Source organism: Typopeltis vanoorti, chromosome 15, assembly GCF_054136105.1.
Source record: "Typopeltis vanoorti isolate ZY-2024b chromosome 15, IOZ_Tvanoo_1.0, whole genome shotgun sequence".
Classification (NCBI taxonomy): domain Eukaryota; kingdom Metazoa; phylum Arthropoda; class Arachnida; order Uropygi; family Thelyphonidae; genus Typopeltis; species Typopeltis vanoorti.
In genome coordinates, this window is record NC_143563.1 from 67,984,145 (window position 1) to 68,008,544 (window position 24,400).

The 24,400-nt window shown below is 36.1% G+C and overlaps 1 protein-coding gene across 3 annotated transcripts in view; it reads right to left on the reverse strand.

Moving 5' to 3' along the window:
• The window catches only part of LOC150098844 (proteasome subunit beta type-4-like), a 177,729-nt gene that overhangs the window by 35,844 nt on the left and 117,485 nt on the right, over window positions 1-24,400 (reverse strand). For 2 of the 3 annotated variants that reach the window (XM_090405573.1, XM_090405570.1), the window contains one exon: window positions 17,038-17,126. In XM_090405573.1, the coding sequence (XP_090261699.1) occupies window positions 17,038-17,126 (89 nt within the window). Of the gene's footprint in view, window positions 1-11,722; window positions 11,809-17,037; window positions 17,127-24,400 lie in introns of those variants that run through there. The other variant, XM_090405572.1, reaches the window with a different exon arrangement.

The following is a 24,400-nucleotide window of genomic DNA, read 5'->3' on the forward strand; positions in this document are numbered from 1 at the left end:
TAACCCCTTTAGTAACTTATGTTTCTATCATGTTCCCTCTTTTCTGTCTATCATCTAACATTGCACCCCATATACCAATCCTCATAGGATATGTTGAAGGTGTGTGTATATGTCTGCTCATTTCCCTGCATTTGGTGTATATTACATGGAATCATTTGAACAAACAGCTGTCAATATTTACCATACTAAACCCAGACCGTGGCTTAGATATGTGATGCTGTCTTTGTCATTTGGTCAGGCTCTGAAGTATCCCTCCATAATTTTACAGAATTTCTCAACAGCTCAAACCACAAAATCCAGTTCACATTGGAAATTGAAAGGGACAGATCACCTTCTTTCCTAGATGTTCTCATCTTAGCAGAGAATGAAGACAGTCTTTCATTTAAAATCTACAGTAAAAAGTTCAACACTGGAATATATCTACATGCTATCTGGCATTATCATCGTCATGCTGCCTAAAGATTGGTATAATCAAATACAGGACATGGCTTTCACAATATCCAGTGATGGCACAAAAGGCAAAATGAAATATCTTAAAGATTTTAATGGATACAATCTTAATACCATCAGTAACATCTTAAATAGTCCAGTGAACATACAACAACAAGACAACTAACAAAAATGTTGTTTCTTTACCCTACACATTACAGATAAAAATAGTAAAAATGCTCAAGCAAATATAACTTAAAAGTTGCCCTCATTGCCACAAAAAAAAAGTGTCTATAATGCCAAGATTGTCAACACAACCTCATCTTCCTCACAGACAACTAGAAGTGTACATGCAGTATCTGTTATGATGAATAGATGGGTCAATCTGGAGAAATCCTCCTCAAAGAATGTATCAAAGATATGGAGAAAAAAAATGGATATATAAGTTTTTATAAAAGAGCATTTTATACTGCAAAAGAGCATTTGTAAATTTATGTTTACAAATTTAAAATCGCTACCAAAATGATATGATGTCAAATGCAATGTAATAAAAACCAAGTCTCATCTTAATCTAGCTTTGGGTGAAATATGTCAAAAACCTAAATATTAATGAACTAGATTATGAGAGAAGTTACATAGCACACTGTAACTATAAACCATGAATCTGACATTTATATGCTATATTCAACATCTGGATTAAGTTCATTTCATGTACAACAGTTATTAATTTAGAAATCTCTCTGTTAATGCTTTTTTTCCCCCTATTTGTACCTAATCTGAAGATATAGATGGCAGGATGTACAAAACTAGTAATTAAATATTTTTCTTCACATTTATAAATTTAGGGACACAAAAACACACGTGTTGAAAAGATTATTTTACTAATTATTAATAAAATAACACTTCACATTTCGACCCCTGTATCGAGGTCATCATCAGAAGGATACATGCGTATATGGAACCAAGTTACATGCTCTAGTCCTGTATTACTGGTAAACTAAATCTGCATAGTTAATTAATATTTTTCCTAGCCTGACCTCTAGCGATAAAAAAAACAATAAATAAAAAATAAAAATAAAAAATAAATAAATAATAATAAAAAATAAAAAAATTAATAAAATAAAAATACAACTACAATAAACTGCTAAATTCCTCATGTATCTCTGCATTTGTACAGTTCTGATTGTTATAATATGATTTCCTTCAATTGCTGTTGAATGTTCCAAACACTTCATCAGGTTGTCTTCTTGTAGTGGGATTTTTCTTCTGCTTGTATAGGTTGTAATACAGGTTGTAGATGGGTCCTCCACATTCTTGGTATGGTTAGGGCACCATTTTTGTTGAGATTTGGGTTATGTTTGAGCATTTCACATGACTCTTTAAATTTCCTCTCAAAACAGATTTTGGTGCAGTATAGGGACTTGGTATTTTTCCAATCAATTCTGTGGTATGTTTACAGGGGTCGAAACATCAAGTGTTATTTTATTAATAATTAGTAAAATAATCTTTTCAACATGTGTGTTTTTGTCTCCCTAAATTTATAAATATGAATGCTGATCACCGTGTAACCTTAAAAGAAAGAAATATTTTTCTTGCTAGTATGTTATATATTCATGTGAAAGTTTCTGGAACATAAAACTACACTGACACTGGAATGTATACAAATAATGTACTTAATCATTTACAGCCAATGTTTTGCTAGCTTATCATAATTATTATATGGGCACCTCCATGGAGTCCGAAGACTCAACGTGGGAAACCCAATCCATCCACACAATCTATCATACCTCCTTGAACCTATTAACAGACAAAGCACTCACAACTCTGGCAACCTATTCCACTCTTTCACAACTCTCCAAGCAAAAAATCTAGTCCTCACACCCCTGCTAACCACACCTTTATTCAACTTCCAGGGATGACCTAATTGTTCTGGTTCCTCTAGCCAAATGCTGAAATATTTCCCCTGCATCTATCCTATAAAAGCCTTTAAGTAACTTAAATGTTTCTATCATATTCCCTCATTTTCTCCTATCAACCAACTTCTGCAATCCACACATCTTTAATCTATCCTCATAGGGAACATTCCACAGGTCACTCACCATCTTGGTCATTCGCCTCTGAATAATCACCACCACTTCCTCATCCTCAACAACCAGGGGACCAGACTTGAACACAGTAATCCAGATGTGAGCATATCAAGGCCTTATAAAGAGGAATAACAACTTCCTTATCTCTACTTGTTAATGTGTTCTAATGTGTTCTTCAATAGCCAAGTAATCTATAAATTAAAGATACCAAGAAATTACCTTCTTGGTTTAATCCTTTATTCATGTGTAAGCAAACAAAGTTTGCGTCTGAATTATTTTCAGGCCTGGGGCAACTTGTATATAGAAGTTAAAGACTTCACATCACTTGCCTTAGTATCCTACAATGCAAAGCACATATTCTTACAGATATGTATAATGCTATGCATTATGGGAAGGGTCACTACCCAGACTGGTTTCGACCTTTATTGAGGTCTCATCAGTGGGTGCCAGACCCAGAGGTGATACTAAGGTTTAAGTAATGCAGATACTCGTATATGAAAATGACTTCTGCATTACTTCAACCTTAGTATCACCTCTGGGTCTGGCACCCACTGATGAGACCTCAATAAAGGTCGAAACCAGTCTTGGTAGCATAACATCGTACATATCCATAAGAATATGTGCTTTGCATTATGGAATACTAAGGCAAGTGATGTGAAGTCTTTAACTTCTATATGCAAGTTGTCCCAGTCCTGAAAATATATCAGGTGCAACCTTTGTTTGCTTACACTTGGATAAAGGATTAAACCAAGAATATAATTTCTTGGTATCTTTAATTTATTGTATAACCAAGTGGAAAAACTTCCAACAACTATTTCTAATCCAGAGTATTTTAATAATATCCATCTTGATTTTAAACAGATTTTGTCACATGTTCCTATCTATCCATCAGCATTAAGAACAGGAATCATTACAAAGAGTACTGCTGTCATTCTCCATGCATGTGACTGTTCTCATTATTAAGCAGGGCTGAAAAAAGAGCAGGTAATCCGGAGGAATAATAAAGGCCGACCAAACAAACAAGAAAAACAGTTAAGGAAGAAAATTATGTACGGAGACTCATGATCAGGGGAGCATACAAAAAATCGTGTTTCCTGGGTGCAAAAATTCACGATATTAGCCACACTATCTGGATGCAAAAGAGTAAGTTGAAGGAATTTGTCTTAATTGGTACAAATGATTTGAGAGGCAAGACGTTGTGTAGGAAAAAGTGATGATTCACTTTTGATGAGTCATCCTGTTTCCAACCCAACATAAGGTAATGTTTAAAAGCATGGATAAGGACATACTTATGCCTCCAGAAGAAAATGTGCATTGTGGTAATTCAGAACTATGTCTAACCATTTTTCTAGTAGATATTAAGTAAATTTTGAGAAACCCATAATGTAAATAGATAATGTTTGTGGATTACTTAACAAAGGAAGATTATGTATAAATGCTGAAAGATGTATATAGGATGATATATGTATTGAGCCATGTCAAAAACAGTTCGGAGCTGCGGTGACCAATCGGCCGCCGCTGTGTGCATGACGTAGTCACCAAGAGAGGGCGCTCACATTAGCTATATAGGTTTCGGTGCGTAGTTCGATCGCCCTCTTATTTTTCTGTTCCTGGTTCCTGATCCAAGTGCTGGATAGCTTTGAAGCTTGCCGCCGTGCCCAACAACGTTCTCCCGTTGCTGTACGTGCCGCGTTGACCATAGTCACAACTGAGGAATGCGGCCAGAGTTCCAGAAAAGAGCCGTTGGTTAGCCAAGCCAACGTATAAATCAGCGAAGAGGTGAACCTCTTTCAAAAAGAATAGAAGTATATCGCAGACGCCATAAGAAATATACGATGAAGAAACCAGGAAGTCTAATTAAGGAAGTCCCAATAAGTACCAGAAAAGCAAGAATGGTAAGGTGCAAGCTTTCGTATTAAAATTGAATAATAACCAAAGAGGATATAAGAAACAGAATGTTAAGAAGCTCCATATAGTCAACTTCCACTTTGTATCTAAAGAACTGTAAATTTTTGGACATTCTGTCTATGTCTAAAGAGCAAGTGACACCCTAAGCTTAAGCTGAGCTGGAAACCAAGGCTTCAGACTGTTTATGTTAGAAGAGACATTGTTATCATTGTGTTAAATTTGAATTTGAATATTAACTGAATTTTGGGGGGGAGGATAAAACCTGAGCAAAAGAGAGAATATTGTCTCATGTGAATTTAGCAAGGCAGAGTACGTCTAATATACTCCACATTAGGATTGTAGAATTTATCTATGTTTATGCGTTATTCCTATATATATGAGCTGAGCACTCTGTAGAAATTAACCGAGCCTGAACGTAGTTATACAAAGAAGAGTATGAGATTGATAGTATAAGATTTTAGAGTAAACCATTTGGATACATTAACTTAAAAAGGGGAGAAGTTAGAATTGGAATTTCTGACTAAAGTGTATATATGTATTTGTCTAAATAAATGTATTTCTTTAATTCAAACCTCATGAGTCTGTCATTGTTCTGAGAATTGAGTTACCACTTGTTAAATTTTGGCCCGTGCATAAGTAAAAGGGGAATCCATTAGCAACTAAGAAAGGGGGGACCATGACTGCAAACCAGTTGATCCCTATATTGTTTTTTCAGTAGTTTTAAATTGTGTGTCAGAATTCAGTTGCCGGCTGGTGCAGTCGACTTAAAAGAATATAAATTTGTCAGCAACGGAATAGCTGAGAATAAGTAAGATAAGTAAATAATATAACTAATAATACCAGGGCAAGTACAAGACCTAACAATGTATTCTTTGAGGTATGATGTAAAGGAGTTGTAAGAAGAGGCAAAACTGAAGATTGCAAGTCTCCTACCATGCTATGATAGGCGAACTGAGGAGTCTTATAGACTCATAGCCAATGTCTATATGTAGATTGTGGAAAAGGAACTATGCAGAATTTGTGGATCTGTGTGTTCATCTAAATGGTTTTGGTGTTAGGTGTCTGGAGAGAGAGAGCTTTATTCACTGAGCATGCTGAAGTGCAAATTCAGGCAAACTTTAGAAATTAGGTTGGAAGCAAGTGAGTTTGTGTTAAGGCACCTATGAAACAACTGAGTGTGAGAATGACCAAGTGAGGAATCTAGTCTCTCAAGCCCAAATATTGAATGGGGTAGTCAATTCAGAGAGTAAAGTTGAGTGGGGACTAAAGGGTTGCTACAGTTTTTATATACTATTGCCAGAAGTATGAGGAACAAGAGGGAGGAGTTTTTGGCATTAGTCAGTGCAACCTCATCAAACATTATAGGCATTGGTGAGACTTGGCTAACAGCAGATGATATAGTTACAGGGATTGAATGTGAAGGGTTTAGTATTTTAAGGGAAGATAGAATGGGGGGGGGGAGGAGTACTTTTGATGATAGCAGATGAATCAGCCAAAAAGGATAGGAGACAGGTGGGAGGGTGACTGTTCATTTGAAACAATTTGATGTTATATCAAAGCCAGTAAGACAAAATATACAGTTGGTTGTTGCCATACACCAGGGAGTTCCACAGATGATCTGGAAGACATGCATCATCAAATTAGAACATTGAGTACAGGTCAAATGATTATTATGGGAGACTTCAACTATGGAGATATAGACAGGAAGGAAATAGAATTTATATCCCTGCTAAGAGATAGTTACTTAAGGCAGCATGTGATGAGGAACTAGGGATGGGAGAGTATTGAACTGGTCATATGATCAGAAGAGCTATCCATAACCAAGGTGACACAACCTTGCCTCCAATTGGTGAAAGTGACCATGCAGTCTTGACTTGGGAGATTGCAAAACATGAGAATATTCTCTCAAGAAGAGAGATATATGTAGAACTAAAAGGAAGGTGATTATGACATGCTTAGGAAGTGTAAATCTGTACCATGGCATAAAGCACTGCAGGGTAAGGATGTTAGTAGTGCATGGGATATAGTTAAGGGTCATCTAGAACAGCGCTTCCCAAACTGTGGGCCACGGCCCCCTTGGGAGCCGTAGGTTTTGTTGAGGGGGACCGTGAAATAATGAAAAGAAATTTAAAATGTTTTAAGACTAAGTAGATTTTTTTTATTTTAAAAGAAACGTATTTAACTTTTATTATTTCTTTTTTGTTATTTTTTTATATTTTGATGGAAAAATTCACACATTGGTGTTGGTTCACAAACTTTGCTTCCTACGTATTTCGGCGCTTAATGAATATTAGTAAATATTGCTTATTCGTATGTTTCATTTCAAAGCAGTGGTTAATTGTATTTACTTCAAATGCTCTCCAGGGAAGCTCCAAATCTTCCTGTCCCTTTCATCACGCGTTCGTAATCAGGGACTGTTGATATTGACTTTATATACACATATCAAAACTCGTTTTATATTATCACTGTCATCCAAGCTAGTTTTCTGTTACCAATAAAAGTTTCACATATACTTCACACATGAAAAAAAGCTTAAACAAGTTCATGTGGGGAGATAGTAACTTGCTTGCAGCGGTAAACAACACCTCCCTAACAGCCTGTAGAGGCAATAAAAACAAGTACTTTTATTATGCCAGTGAATAAGGTATGGAGTCTGTGTAATATATTTCTCAACAAATAGTGCAATTAGAGACAACTGGGATAAAAACACACTAATTAATGAATCACATGTCCCCCCATACAGAAACTATGCTGTACAGACTGAAACAAAACCATATGTTGCATGGGCAAACACAGTATCTAACTAAAAACTATTGTTATTAATTAGATGCGTGTGAGTTCGATTTTCCAAGGCAGCAATAAAATTCAACCGAACATGTTAAAATTCGTGAGTGTTAAAACTAAGTAATATATATACATATAACGAATGTTATGGCAGTTTCACATATGGAATTCGGTTGAAGAGAGTTAGCATTTCAACTCAATTGTCAGCTATGCTTTTATCTTTCGGTTGCGCGATCTTTTGTTAATACCGCACCAATCATATGCACGTTTTAATAACCTGCCTTTGCTGTCTGTTTCGCGTTAGGCTTAATTACCGTAAAGGGAGAAAAGTCACAAAAGAGAAAAATGTTCCTGGTCCGGGGATTCCCTTATTCAGGTAATATTCACTAATTTCATGTTATCAATCTGTGGTGTGCCAGTATCGATAAGTGGTGATATTATTTGATCTATTCTACGTTAAAAAAAAATAATCCTGAGATGGATAAGTGGCTGATAAAAAATATAAAAAAAATCCCCACGAACAATCAGAAGAAGCAGAAACAGACTCAAAAAAAAGGACAATATTTCATATTTTACCAGAACAGCCCGCATCGTCTTCAGAACCAAATGGTAAGAGGCAAAAAATGTAATATATGCATTTGATTTTTGCAATATTCGCTGTGTATGTTTTGTATTGAATATAAATGCAATAAATATTATTATAATATATCTCTCTATTACGATTTTTTTTTCGAGGGGGGCCGTGAAATATTTTAATTTTTGCAAAGGGGGCCCTGACATCCAGAAGTTTGGGAAGCACTGATCTAGAAGAAGTAGCATTAAATTGTATACCTAGGGTAAAGAGGGTTAATCGGGTAGGAGTTAGATGGATGAGTAATATCACTAAACACGAGCTGCAGAAGAAGAAAATGCTGTGGAAGGTATATAAAGAGAAAGGTGACCAGCAGACTCATGAACAGTACAAGGTTCAGGCAAGAAAGGCAAAATCAGATTATGAGTAGATTCTAGCCGAGCAGGCCAAAGGAAATCCCAAAGAGTTCTTTCATTATGTGGCAAGTATGAGGAAAAATGACTATGGAAGATTAACCTTAATGAGTGATGATGGTCACGAGGAGACAGAAGCAGATAAAATAGTTTAGTTACTAAGTGACCACTTTGCAAGCATATATCTTCCTAGTGAGGTTACCACTTTATCCTATGTGACAGGCACTACTGTGGAAACAGAAGTGGATGAATTGGAGGTTCTTAGGATATTGCAGAATCTCAATGTGAATACAGCTGTAGGATTAGATGGGATATCAGCTAAGGTTTTGCGAGAATGTGATTATTATGGCGATTATGACATGTAGGGAGAAGCTTAAATCAGTACCATTGCATAAAACACAGCAGGGTAAGGATGTTAATAGTGCATGGGATAAATGTCATCTGGAGGAAGCAGTATTAAATTGTATACCTAGGGTAAAGAGGGCAGGAGCTGCAGAAGAAGCAAATGCTGTGGAGGGTATATAAAGAGAAAAATGATAAAACTCATAAACAGTATAAGGCTTAGGCAAGAAAGGTGACCAGCGTGACAAGGAAGGCAAAATCTGATTATGAGAAGAATCTAGCCAAGCAGGCTAAAGGAAATCCCAAAAAATTCTTTTGTTATGTGGCAAGTAAGAGGAAAGTATGACTGCAGTAGCAAATTATTGACCAATCAGTATCTCATGCTGTATGTGGTTCAACATGATTTTGTGAAGGGTGGGTCATGCCTTGGTCATTTACTAACTTTTTATAATAGAGTAATAGCTGAGTTGGATAAAGGAAATGGCTACATGATGATTTTGCAAAGGCATTTGATAGAATACCACATGGAACTCTGTTATGCAAATTAGAACAAAAATAGGCAAAAAACAGGTGACTAGTGGTGTGCCGCAAAGTTCAGTGCTGGGACCATTGCTGTTTAATTTGTACATAAATGATATAGGAAATAACCTGAAAGGAAATACAGGTATCCCTTGCTTAATGCGGATTTGATTATCATGCGAAATTAATTGCGGCAATCCCTTGATATATGCAGCAAGAATTTTGTTTAACGTGCCTTTAAATTTACCACGCAAAATCATGCTCAAGCCACGAGGCTGCTAGCCTGGTGGTCATCCAAATTCTCTTAATGACCTGTGTGAGAATGTGAAAGTTTTATTTTTTCCCACCAAATACAACATCATTGTTACAACCTATGGACATGGGAGTCACTGCAACTTTCAAAACCTATTTTCTTAAAAAGACATTCTCAAAGGCAGTAGAAACAACAATGGGAGAAAATGGGATTACACTCCACGAATTGCAGAAAAAATTTAACATTAAACACGCAATTGAGAAGATTCGTGACTCGTGGGAGCAAGTGTCTTCTAGTTGCATGAAAGTTGTCTGGAAAACCTTCTGCCAGAATGTGCTAATGACTTAGGTTATTTTCAAAATCCTGTGAACAACGTGGTCAAAGAAATTGTTGCAATTGGTGAAGACCTCGGTTTTGATGTTATTGATGCAGAAGATATTACAGAATTGTTGGATTCAAATTCAAAAGATTTCAGTGACAACAATCTTCTTGAAATTGAAAAACGCACATATGAAGACAACGAACAAATGGAATGTGATGAGGTTCCAAAGGAAATAACAGTCAAAGAACTGGATGGAATATTTCGCAGTTTAGAATCGCTTAAGCAGCAAGTAATGGATATGGATCCAGATGTTAATTGAAGAATGTTTGTTTGCGGAGGTCTGAAGAGTCATTTTGCTTGTTATCGTAGAATTTATGCCGATAAGAAAAAAACTAACACTGTTCAAATGACTCTTTATAACTTCTTTTGATTAAAAAAAATTGCAGTAACTAACGTAGGTACAAGTATTTATTAAACATTTACTTTGCATTCATTTTTTATCTTTCCTAAAAGGGTACCATATAAAACGAACTATTAGTACAGTAATCGATCAGGAATGAATTGTACTTTTTACCATTGATTATTATTAGATTTGATTAACGTGATTTTGATATACGCGGTAACATCGAAGGATTAATTAACCGCATTAATTAAGGGATACCTGTATTCATTTGTTTGCTGATGATGCGAAAGTAGATAGAGTAATAGTTAATCAAGGTGATGTGGATAGGCTGTCAGTGTAAGCAAAAAATAATGGGTGTCAGTTTAATGTCGAGAAATATAAAGTTATGGATTTTTGGATAAATAGATTACAAGCTATATATCACTTTGATGGTGCTGTACTCCAGAAAATAGATGAAGCTAGAAATTTAAGTGTGGTGATAGGCAGAGAGTTAAGGTTTAGAGCAGTGGTCGCCAAAGTGGTCGATATCAATCCCCAGGGGGGGATCGATATAACATTGTTAGGGGTTGATTTGGGCTCAGGGGTCGATTGGGGGTCAATAGAAAAATATAAGACATCATTGTACGGGTAATATTTAATTCGGTTAACTTGGATTACCTCCATCCTGAATGACAATGCAATTGAGTGAATCGTAGGAACAGTGACATGAATAAGACCTGTAAGATGGAAGAAGGTCATAAAAATAGTTACGGAGGCCAATCAAGTAGGCCAAAATGACGTATTTACCAATAAATGGATGTTTGTGGTTCCCACCCGGCTGGTGCGGCAGGAGTGAGATCGCAACACGCGCGCAGTTGCTTATTTACTTATACTTACACGTATTCGATCCCAGTCTCATTTTTGCCATCGACATACAAGTGAGCGTTAATGTTCTAAAATTCATCAACATACATATTATAATTCAATCGTTATTCATTCACGAACTAAACTTCTCTATGTTGAAGAATTGAGAAGGGCTGGTAGTAATACCGGTGATATTAATACCAGTAGTTTATTAATACCAGCATATTAATATCACTAGTAATACCAGTGATATTACTAGTGATAGTAATAGTAGTAGTAATAGTAATATAATAATATATACTATATTATACATACAATAAACATTGTAACTATAAAATAAACAATCTAAAAACTCACATAAGCGTCTTTTTCGCTTGTCCTATTATAATTACGTAATAGTAAAATAGAGGGGGTCGATAAAACACCAAGAAACTCTTGAAAGGGTCGACGGTCAAAGAAGTTTGACGACCCCTGGTTTAGAGGATATATATTGCTCATGTTGCTAAGGTAGTCCATAAGATTACTTGTCTGTTGGAAGTTTTTCCACTTACTTATACTATAAATTAAAGATACCAAGAAATTATTTTCTTGATTTGATCCTTTATCCAAGATTTGATCCTTTAACAAAGTTTGCACCTGAAGTATTTTCAGGACTGGGGCAACTCATATATAGAAGTTAATGACTTCACATCACTTGCCTTTATTGAGGTCTCATCAGTGGGACCCAGACCCAGAGATGATACTAAGGTCGAAGTAATGCAGAAGTACATATGAGTAGCCAAAACATGTATCACACCTTATTGATGATGTGTTCTTTTCTCCTGACCAAAGTAGTTCATCCTGTCTGTCTGAAATACTGAGTTCCACACTGGCAGGGGATGCTGAAGACATCAGGGAAGGAGAGAGGGTCTAGTTGATCCCTGCCTTTAGTTGCCTAATAAAATAAGCTTTAGTTAGTGAAACATTGGCTGCAAATGACCAATTTAAGCTATTAAATTATTTGATTATATTCCAGTGTCCATGTAGTTTTATATTCCAGAAACTTCGACATGAATAACAGCAACAGCTACAGAAATTTAAACATGGAATTATGTTATATAATGTGTGGTTCTGGTAATGCCTGGTAAATCATTAATTATTTTCCATATTTGGTAAATAATAATGATTTTTATTAATTAATATTTCATGTGACAGAAATTAAAGTGACTCCTACCTTGCCTCTAGGAGTCGCATAAAAAATGAATTAATTAATTGTTTTGTCTGTTTTCATTGAGTTTTAATTTTTTTGTATTATTATTTATTTTTTTTTTTATATAATCCAGAAACCCTGCTCTAGAGACCAAACATGGAATTATTCAAACCACTTCATGCTTCCAATAATCAAGGTGGTGATCTTACACCAGATAATGAAATTCACCTCCCATATTAGAGCTTGTATTAGTTCTTTTAAATGCAGTACAAAAGTGGGAAGGGTATGATATTTTGTTGTGTGTTATATGTTTTTCCAACATGGACAAAAAATAACTGTCTATGTGAGTTGATTTGGCAGGGATTTTATTTTGGATGCATACTGCCCAGAGAGTTGTTGATGAAATCAGTGTGATGATTCACATTCTTCAATGTAGACTAGGAACGGGAAATGTTAGGAAAGTTTCACCTGCAATGCTAATTACATGACAGTGGATAGGATCCAACCACTGAAGTGTGCTGTCTTGGGCAAAATTAGACTTCAGACTCATAGCCAAGTCTTGAATGCTTGGGAGAAACAAAGCAAATAACATCATTCTGACCCACAGGTAGAAGACAGAATATAAATGACTCTCTGCACTTACCCACAACTCAGGTACTGGAGGTAGAAATCCCTGTTTTTTTGTCAAATATGAGTCCTGAGAACTTGGTTTCTATCACAACTGGGATTATTATTGGTCCACTGGTCTTAGCTGTGGATAAAGAAGAAGCCTATATTTATGGCAAAGTGCACACAAATGGACTGGTGTGATATAAACTTGAATCCATTTTCCAATCTTGGAAAATGGATTACTATTCTCTAGAAACCATAAATTAATCATTTTTTACTAGATCTTGCACACAGAACTAGTCGTAGCTCCCTACCTGGGATGGATGACAAGTTATTTGGAATGTTTGATCCTTGTCTAATGTGTTGATGATATCCCAAGTTTTGTTCTGAGCTTTCTTGGCTGCTGTGCATTCAACAATCTACCATGGTTTAGGAAAAGGCAGAAACCAACTTTTAGGTATTGCAATTGTGGCAGCTTCTATATGCACTCTATAATGTGATTCACTATGTTATGACGGGATGGATAAACTCAGTATCAAAGAATCAAATTTTGCTAAAAATGTGAACCAGTCAGCTTCCTCTATTTTCCATCAAAATATCCATGATAAAGTACATGGCTGTCCATGTAAAAAGTGGATATCAAGGGAAAACGATCATTCTCATATAGAATGTTATCAGTTCCCCACTTTGATAGTGAGAAGAGGGAAGACAAACAGACTGTTGAAATCAATGGCAGTGAATAGTCAGAAAGGCATATGGAAAAAGGTATTGTTTCCTGTGTTTGTGGCCATTGAAATCCCCATTACAAGAACAAGGTATGGCAACTGCAACATGACGTCAAAGTCATGCTGGATATATCTGCAGAAGACTGTAAGTGGATGCAGTATATTGTAATAAGAGGTTCCTCACTGAGAAGCAGATGGCAACTGCTTCTATATTAGTATTAAGAGGGACTTGCTAGAGCAGGATACAGTTGCCCACAAGGATGACAATCCTGAGCAGATGCATTCCCCTATCTTGTCCTTATGGATTATGACAACATTCTGTAATGTAGAATCTTCACAAGGCTTTAAATATGTCTCTTGCAAGCAAAGGTACATAGGCTTATACCTTCTGTAGGAGGGATTTGTCATTGACGTTTTGGTGGAATAATGCAACACTTCCATTGTAGAAATGCTTTCATTATACATTTTTGGTAGATCTGTCTGATTTCTGGTGTTTGTGAAGTAGTTTTTTTTTTTTCTTTTTCTTATCAGCATTGGAGTTTTGTATATTTTGAAGAACTGAGGACAGCCAGTGTTCATCTCTTTCTCCTTAGGAAAAATATCGAAAACATCATTAAATTCAAACTTTGTCCATGATTCTGGGTATTTTTTTAGTTTTATTTTCCTCTGAGGAAAGACAGGTATTGATCTATTAGTGGAATGCAGGCAAGTTCTTTATTCTTTGAGGTGTGCATTTCATTATATATTTATTTAATTATTATTATTTTTTTGCCAGCAAGTTTTTCATGTAGGAGAATCATTTTTGCTGTGTGTTTAGGATTAATGCCCTTATTATTTTTTTTCACTGATTTATTCTATTGAAACTGAGTAAATTATACTATTAAGAAACAAGAATGTAACTGTGAGCAGGTGGAAACAGTCATATGTGTTAATGTCTTTTTACTTTTACTTAATTGTCTAGATACTTTTTTTTTTACTGTTACCTTCTTAGTGTAGGAGGGTTTCTGCTAGATGCTGTGGTATACTTCCTCTTCACCTGGTACAGTATGTTCTGCTTTGTCTTGATCTTTTGATTCTGTCTCTTTCTTTCATCTCTGGCATGCTTGGAAGCATGTTAGATAATCACTCTTGGAGTCAGTACAATAAGTAGTGCAAAAATAAAGATTTCTTTTGCAATATTTATTTTTGTGTTCCTTATTATCACTATATCAGGCAGAGATGGCAGAGCCATGACAGGCAACGAGCAGGACCATATTTATGACACTTTAAGCAGTGCAAAGGATTCAAGATCTACGTAGCGCCTGAGAGAACAGTTGAAACATTCTGCTTCACTGATGTTGGGGGTTTCAAGGTGTTAAATTCAAGGATGATATTCCTAGTCAGTACCAGGATACCATTCCTATGTACTGAGTATTCTTTTTATAGCTTTCACACCTTGATCTTTTAATTCAGAATAAAATTTGTCAGGCACATCAATGAGATACCACTCCAACAATATCACTCCTCTAAAAAATTTTTAAGTTTTCTCTGTGTGTGTGTGTGCGTGCGTGTGCGCATGCGTGTGTGTGAAGTGAGCATATTAGTATTTTCCCAATTGATGATGCATGAGGGAACTGGCATTTTAGACAAAATAGACAGAATACTACACAAATACAACATCAAAACCACCTTTAAACCCCTGACAAAATTAAGACACCTACTCAGTTCTTCCAAGGATCCCCTGCCACACTTAGCCCACCCAGGGGTTTACAAAATAGATTGCACATGTAACATACCATACATAGGGGAAACGGCAAACCATCCGATTCAGAAAGGATGAACACAAACATCGCATAAAATACCTCCATTTTGGAAAAACTGGCCTTTCTGACCACGCACTCCAAACATACCACAGAATTGAATGGAAAGGTACCAAGTCCCTACACTGCACCAAAACCTGGTTCGAGCGAAAATTCAAGGAAGCATGTGAAATGCTCAAACATGATCTGAATCTGAATAAAAATGATGGTCTAACAATTCCAAGAATGTGGAGGACCCATCTACAACCTTCATAGCAACCACGAAGAAAAATCTCAATATAAGAAGACTCGGTGAAGTGTTTTTTTTTTTTTTTCCTCCTGAACATTCAATAGCAACCTGTATTGTACAAATCCAGAAGATAATCGTAATATAACAATATAAACTGTATAATTCCAGAAGAATCCTAGTACGTGAGGACTTTAGCAGAGTTTATTGTAGTTTTTATTTTATTTTTGTTTATTTTATTATTATTTTTTTTTTTTCACTAGAGGGCAGGCTAAGAAAAAAAATTAGTTAACAACGTAGATGTAATTTACTTGTATAGAGTGCAACGGCATGTAGCTTGTTCTTATACACATGTATCCTTCTGAAGATGACCTCAATATAGAGGTCTAAACGTAAAGCTATTATTTTATTATTAATCAGTAAAATAATCTTTTCAACACGTGTGTTTTGTGTCCCTAAATTCAAAAATATGAATGCTGATCACCGTGTAACCTTCAAAGAAAGAGTCATACAAAGGGAGGATTTGGCATATTATCTACTATAGTGATGTAACTCAACTGGAGGAAACTGATACCCCCCCTTATGGATTTAGTGGTGACTGTAGATATGAATTGAAGTTTAGAGTACATTGCAAAAGTGACCAAAACAGCAGGATTATCTGGATGTTGAAACCCACTGACAAATAAGGATAAAAGAGGTTTATTATTCTTCTTTATAAAGCTTTAATAGGCTTCATCTGGAATACTACACAGAGATCTGATCCTAGGTTCTTTGGGGGGGGGGGAGTGGAAAGGATTCAGAGATGAGTGATCAAGATAGTGAAAGGCTGTACGGAATATTTCCTATGAGGATGAAGGTTTGTGGCTTATAAAGCCTAGCTGATAGAGAAAAGAGTGATAGAGTAGAAACATGTAAGTTATTAAAAGAGTATAGAAATTGATGCAGAAGAAATTTTTCAATACATGATTAAAAGTGTGGCTGGAAGTATGAGGGCTAGAATTTTTGCTTGAAGAGGTGAGAATTGGGTGGAATGGGTTGCCAGACCATTATTTTTACAAGAACTATTATATTTGTGAAAAAGTTACATTATTTGAAGAACTCCTCTAATGAGCAGTGGCATTTTTTTTATAAATGTTTTAAAAAGTGTGTTTAAAGTTAAAAAAAAAAATCATATTTTGTGAATGCCTTTAGGTGGCAGACGATTTCTGTTGCCTGACATAAGACCACTATTAGAGGTCTGAAGTGACTTGAAAAAAGTATCATGTTTATCATGTTACAGCAGCATTTCCAGATTATGTAACCCTCAGCCCACATACAGGACTGAAAGATGTACAACAGGTTTATAACCTTTCAGGTGAGATTCACACGAAAAAAGGGGAAAAAAAGAGGTAATGATAAACTTTTTTAGTCATCATTTGGTTCAAAATCTTCGAACCAAGCCATGACTAATGTTCAAAAGTAATATGGTATTTAAGTTACATTTATCTAGATGCTCAGATTTCAATATTCAATTCAATATAAGATGTATAAAAAGTCATGCATTACAGGCTGTTATATTTTCACTTAGCTTATTTGTTTATTTATTTATTCTGAAATCCAAATAATAAATCCTTACACATGTTCCAATGGAATATTCCAATCTATATCCAATACGAAAGGCCCTTCAATAGTTGCTCCTTTTGAATTTACTGTTGCAATCTGATACTATAAAAGAATATATATTTTAACTTCTATTAATGATTAGGGTTAATGACATCTATTTTATATATTATAAAAGTTTTTATTTCATTTATCTACTAGCTACCAGTTTACTCATCAGCTCTGCTGCAGAGTAGGGAAGACTAAATAAAAGAAATTAACATAAAATAAATTTAAATGCCAGACACGAAAGGTCCATACAATTTTAAATGAGTTTCATTCATATTCTAAATATCTCACTTATTCCAAGAATGTTTGGGTGAATGAACTTAATGCATCCATTTCCCTTGTTTCTGATACATCTAGAATTCATATACAAACATAACAGCCCATTTCTGGATTGATAACAAGATTCACTGATGCTACTTATTCAATGTGACTTCTCTGTGACTTCCTCAAGACATATATTTTTTTTTATTTACCCAATCCAGAATCGTCATCAAATTAAACTGTTCGCTCTATATCCCAGCCATTCCATTCTTTTCTTTGTCGACACACACACACAAACGTTCACTTCTTTTTTGAGCATTGACCTTTCTCACACTGTGTTCCTCAGTTCACTCTGAATCTTCCTGTTTCCCAGTCTGTCTGTCTTGCAGACTTGTTCTCTCATTCTCTACACTCATGCTACCCACTTCTCTATTCATAAACACCACTTCAATCTAACCTTCCTCACTCTTCTGTTCTTTCCTATCATTTCTTATTTGCTCGGATTTGTAATCGTCACTCCTTACTCTCCCTTCCAGCAGAAGTCTCTCCAAATGACTTACACTCCAATCATTCAAATGTAGTGTATGGTAAGTTTCAAATATATGCTCCAATGGTGGGTATCTAAATGTGTCCCTAGAGTTTGAAGAACAAACAGAATGGGATTGAAAGAGATGTGCAATTTCATTAGACTATAGAGATCCAAAAGACTTATACAGTTCAATTCATCTTTCAAACTCATTCCACGCATTAACAAACTGCACTCCTTTCTCTTCACACATTTCTGTTAACATATGGCATGGATGTTTGTGCTTGTCTGTGAAAATACTAGTGGTGGTGGTCGACGGTAGATGGTATTGGTGTAGATAGTGAAAGTAGTTATAGTTAGCAGATTGAGTAGTGGAGATGGAGAGTTGTAGAGTAGGTGTTCTCCCTCGATGAGTCTTTGGACTCCCTGGAGGGGTCATGTAATAATAATAATAATCCTTGCTCCCCACCTCATCTTGTTATAGTCAATCTTGGCAATTGATAGTACTTTTCCTATCCTACTATTATCTTTTATCATTACCAACAACCTCTAGCTTTAAATTCTCCTTGTTCCCAGTTAAGTCATTTGTTCCCACTCCCAAATCTTTTGCTCATTTACTCCTCATATCCAACATCTCAATCACTCTATTCATTTTACCTACTACAAAACAAACCATGTGCATCTTGTCATTTACCACACATCTAATAATTGAATCCCCATACTACACAACTTGTGACTCTTTCATACCAACATTATCTGTTTCCATCTTCTTCACTCTTCCATACATATCTACAATTCTCCTTTTCACTCTACATCTGCTTCATCTCTTGCCATCAGTTTTCAAATTTTGCATAATTTTTTGCTATCATTCATTCTCACATGTCAGTCACATAAGCTTGTTCACCATCAACCTCACTTTCCATTTTACCATTAATTGCACTCTTTTCTTTGCTGTCACTTCTACATGTTTTTTTAACTTTTGCATAATCTTCCTCAACAACCATTTCATTTACAATGGCATGTTCCCTACTCTGATTTAACCAGGCTTGTGGTCCATCAGAATATCGTACTTCCTACATACTCACTCTTTTCTCTCTCTCTCTCTCACACATACCAGTACATTCACAGCACCATACCATCCTTCAAAAATCCATACCATTCACTTTATTCGTCTTTTGTTCCTACCTTTCATGCCATTTTATGCTAGAGCACTAATAAGAATCAACAAATTTCAAGTAATACTGCCTATGAAATTTAACCAAGCACCACGTTCCACAATCAAATATCACACAGTAGCACTCATCTAAAAATTAGACAATATCATCACAATAAATAAAAAATTAACTTACCTTGTCTCAGCCCACATGACAACTGATGTTTAACACTCAAACAAAGCACACCAAGTGGCCAAGCAAAGTTTATGAGAATATAACCTTTAGCATAGGAGTTGCCATGGTTTTTTGTCCTCTTATGATTTCTGCCTGGTCTTTGATGAGAACCAACAGTTTGAAACTGTTGTCAAGCACTAATAAAAGCTATATATATATATGGACTCCTGGGCAGAGTTCACATCTTTTAACTAGTGTGAACCATGGAAACTCATTGTCATAGGTTATATTCTCATAAACTCTTAGAAAAGTTTGAATCTGGCAATACAAAATGAATGGATATCTAATGAAACCTTTTAGGATCTTTATTATTAACACCAAAGAAAATTTGTAGAAATTGACTACACAGTATGCCCATTAAGTAATGAGACAACAATTATTATATCAAAACAAGGAACTATATTTGGAATTGTCAATTACATAGATTCAAAAATAATTTCTCTCCAACTCCAGTCTAGTGGATAGGAGGACGAGGGGTGATATGATAGAGACCTACAAGTTAGTAAGGGGGGGGGGGGGTCACATCAACATTATAGGATTAATGTTGAGGAGATTTTTCATAAAATGGTGGGAGAACAAGAGATAATCCCTGGAAGCTGTATAAGGAGGTTGTGAGTAAAAGGAGTGAGCAGCAGCAGATTTTTTGCATGGAGAGTTGTGAAAGATTGGAATGATTGCCTGGGAATATTGGTGTCTGCAGAGAAGTTGAATGTGTTTAAGGCACGATATGATGAGCTGTGCATATGAAAAAAGGGACCTCCTAGATGACTCTGTGACTCCATGGTATGAAGAAAGTATGAGATGATGTGATTTGCAGAATCTAGTGGGTAGGATGAAGAGGAGTGATATGATAGTTGATGATAGAGTTATGGGATGCACGTTGGAGTTTTCCATAAAATGGTGGGATGGGGAGATAGGGGAGAACAAGAGGTCATCTCTAGAAGCTTTATGGAGGATGTGAGCAAGGAAGCGAGAATCAGGTTTTTTTTTTGCAAGTAGAATTGTGAATGATTGAGATGCATTGCCTGAGAGTGTGGTGTCTGCAGAGAACTTGAATGTGTTTAAGGCATGATATGATGAGCTGTGTGTATGACAAAAGGTACTTCCCAGATGAATCTGTGACTCATGTCTTGATATCATGTCTTAGGATAATAATAATAAATATCAGTTTGGATAATTTATGAAGTTCATGCTATTATCATTCTAGATGGACTTGTTTCTCCTGGTGCAAAGCCAATAGTGATAACAAATAACTGGTAAAAAAATCAACACAGAAAACACTGAGTAAATAAGAAAAGAAGACACATATAATGTTTCTTTTTATAATGCTTTTCTTAGTGAATAATCTGGGAGGCATAATCCAATTGTTTGATTACAGATTGGAATAATGTTATCATGACTTATGGTGAAATTTTGAAGGAGGTAGAGGAAATAAAAGATTTGGAAATGGTGGTGAATAGAGACCTAAAGTTTACGATTCGCATATATAATTCTCGTAGACAGGCTTATGCGTTGGTTATGCATTATTAAAACACTTAAGGAATTGAACAACGTAGTTAAGGATATAAATTAAATTATACTTTAATAAATATTTTCCGATATTTCGGCAACGTCACGTTGCCATCTTCTAAAGGAACTTACAAAAAAAGGCACGTGCACGTAGGCGCTACAAACACAGTAACTGGGAATGAAGAGATGAAGCTATTGTTCACCTAAAAGTCCTGATGGTGCCTTCTAGCGGGCTAAGTAGGTGTTCTTGGCCGTTGGGCTGAAGGTCTGCTGATGTAAGCCTCCCAAATTTGGGGCAATCGCATACAACCAAATTTGTTGAGGTTTGGAGAATTTCTTAGGGCTGAGGCTGATTCCATAAATAGTCTTTCGAATTTGTATTTGCTACGGTGTATTACTGTAGCTTTCTTCCACCGTATTCTGTGGCATGTATCCAGAGCATGGTCCGCAAGACCAGAATGGCTGTACTTGTGAAACCGGATGTAGTCCTTGTGTTCAGAAATTCTGATATTCGCTGTCCTGCCTGGTTTGGCCAAAGTAAGACAGTTTACAACTTTCTTACTTTGGCTTACAACTTACAGAAAATTGGCATCCCTTATCCGCTCCATTAAAGACCAACCACTTCCTCTAGACCTACCTGGTGTATACCAGGTCCCTTGCAGTTGTAAACTGTCTTTAAATTATCCTTTAGAAGATGGCATGTATAATGTTTTTTTGTTTTCTTTTTCTCCAGGAGCCTTGAGAAAGTGTTGTTCAGTGAGAGAGTTTGGAAGTATAAGGGGGTTTCTGAAAAGTAAGGCAACACAATTTATTTCTTAATAATGGTGAAAGGGAATGAGATAAAACACAGTGGACAGACAGACCCATTAATAACGTTCAAAAAGACTGCCATTGCAGTGTGGCACTACTGTGGTCTCACAACTAACTCCAGTTGCAAGATGGTGGCTACTGTGCAAGTCTGGTCCAAAATAGGCGTCTGTGAAGTTATTTGTTTTTTGCAAGCACAAGGAACTTCACCAAGTGACATTCGTGATGAACTGGTTGCTGTGTATGGAGAAAAGGTAATGTTAAAAAAGCAGATGTGTTTTTGGTGCAATGAATTTCAAGCAGGATGTGGTGATTGAAGATCGACATCAGGTGGGCAGACTTTCATAGAGCAAGACAGAAGGCAACATCTCACACATTAACAGCACTGTTTTTGAAGACCAGTGAGTAAAACCATATGAAATTGCATAAGTGGTGAACTTTAATAAATTGTTCACCATGTCCTTGGCTTTCAAATTCATCACTTTAGTACGAAGAGCAAGCAAGGCTCCATGACCTGGAAACATCCACAATTTCACTATCCTACTCTCTGAAAAATCATGGCCACAGTGTTCTGGGATTGCCAAGGCATTCTGTTGATGGACTTCTTGCTGAAGGGAGGAACAATCAATGCAAAGCTTTACTGTTCAATGTTGGACAAACTGAAAATCAACATTCGACACAAATGACCAGAATTCCTGACAAGCAGCATGATTTTTGTGCATGACAATGCTACTCCACACACTGTGCCACTTGTGAGTGGTTATACTGAGGAAACTCTGCTGCTCGCCCCTCCCCTCAAGAAATACCTTTCTGGAAGGCACTTCACTATGGATGAGGAAGTTCATCAGGTGATGTGATATATTGGTTACAGGTGTGGGCTCAGATTCTTCTGTAATGGTATTGAAAAACTGTAACCTACTGTAGGGACAAGTGAATCAATAAATCTGGAGACGGAGAAGTAGTGCATGTTCAATTATTTCCTGGTGTATAATTTCAACTTCTATTATTAAACATCCTTGAGGAAAAAAAAAAGTGTTACCTCACTTTTTTGGAAACCGCTTGTACAAAGTTGAGGAATTTGAGTACTGTGGCACACCATTACTTGTCAGTTGGTCCTGTTATATGCCCTTCTGAAGGTTTCAACTCTCTGAAGATCATATGCGTGGATAGGCTTATGTGTTCATCAGACATGTTTGTAATAGATTTCACGGTTTGATATGAACACACATGAATTCATCTGTGTACATATCAAACCGTGAAATCTATTACAAACATCTCTGAAGATCAGTCACCCCATCCATCCATCCACCTCATTGAGGGTCGATCTCTTCCTCTTTTTTTCAGGGACCCTATTCAGCTGGCCTGATTTGCCCAGTAGTTAGCATATCTGCTCTCTAGTCAAAAGGCTGTAGGTTCAAATCCAGGCATGGGCATGGATGTTTGTGATTGTCTGTGAAAATACTAGTGGTGGTGGCAGTAGATGGCATTGGTGTAGATCAGGGTTTCCCCAAATTGTGTTCCACGGAACACCAATGTTCTGCAGAAAGTGAATAAGTGTTCCGTGATGTCAGCGACCAAGCTGTGTATTTTTAAACATGGAAGTAATTCGGGAAAGGGAATACCACTGTTTATGATCAGTCATAAAAACTGCCTGCAAGCCGATTACAACAATGGGCAGCGTATTCTCTGTTCTCAAAACTGAATGAAATAACATCTGTGTTGCAAATGTCAGTGACCAAGCTGCATATTTTTAAACATGGAAACATTCATGAATTATCGTTAATTTTCACACATCGAAATCTTTCAATATTTGGGAAAGAGAATACTGATGTTTATGACCAGTCATAAAAATTGCCTGCAAACCGATTACAACAATGGGCAGCGTATCCTCCATTCTCAAAACTGAACAAAATAACATCTATGTTGTAAATGTTAGTGACCAATCAGCAAGGAAGTATAAAGAAAATTTTTCCACTGAAATTGAAGATCAAGGTTGTATGTATCTGGTTCTCAAATCTAGTAATACTGAATACTTTCTTCACAAGTTCGTATTGTAGGGTGCAAGTGCTTGTTTCGAAACCATAGTGCCGTGATTTTTTAAAAGTAATATGCCTGCAGATTTAAATTTAATATGAATAAGAAACAAGCGACTTTGTTTAATTTTGGTGTTAAAAAATCTCTTACTGAAGGTGTCTGACGCAACAGACAGTGATTCATCCACCTCCAGCTTCCAAAGCGATCTCCAGAATGTACAAAAGGAGGAAACTACCAGCACACAGGAGAAAAAGTCTGCATTCACTCGTAAGTACTTATAATAATATTATAAATTTTTGGTGATCAGAATGGGATATGTCAATGAAAATCAGCACAAATTAATTTAATGATGTTGGCCTGAGGAAACTACAATATGCCACAAGATGTCATTAGTCCAGTGATTGATAACTGATTTAAATGTAATTTTATATTTGTCAACATGTCACACTGTATACATAAATGTACTAATACTCTTTATGATTATGCCATAATTAATTATTAATACATTACAATTAACCAAGGTGTTCCATGAAATTTTCAGGATTTGTGAAGTGTTCCATCATAGGAAAATCTGGGAAATGCTGGTGTAGATGATGATGATGGTAGTTGAGGTTTATTGTAGTTGGTGGATTGAGTGGTGAAGACAGAGTTGTGGAGTAAGTGTCCTCCCTTGATGAGTCTTTGGACTCCTTGAGGTGTTGTATAATAATAATAATAACATTACTGTTTTGAGAAGTCCTCCTTCCATCCTTTCAATGTGGCCACAGATTTCTTCTGGCAATAACTTTAAGGAGACTGAAAGTTCT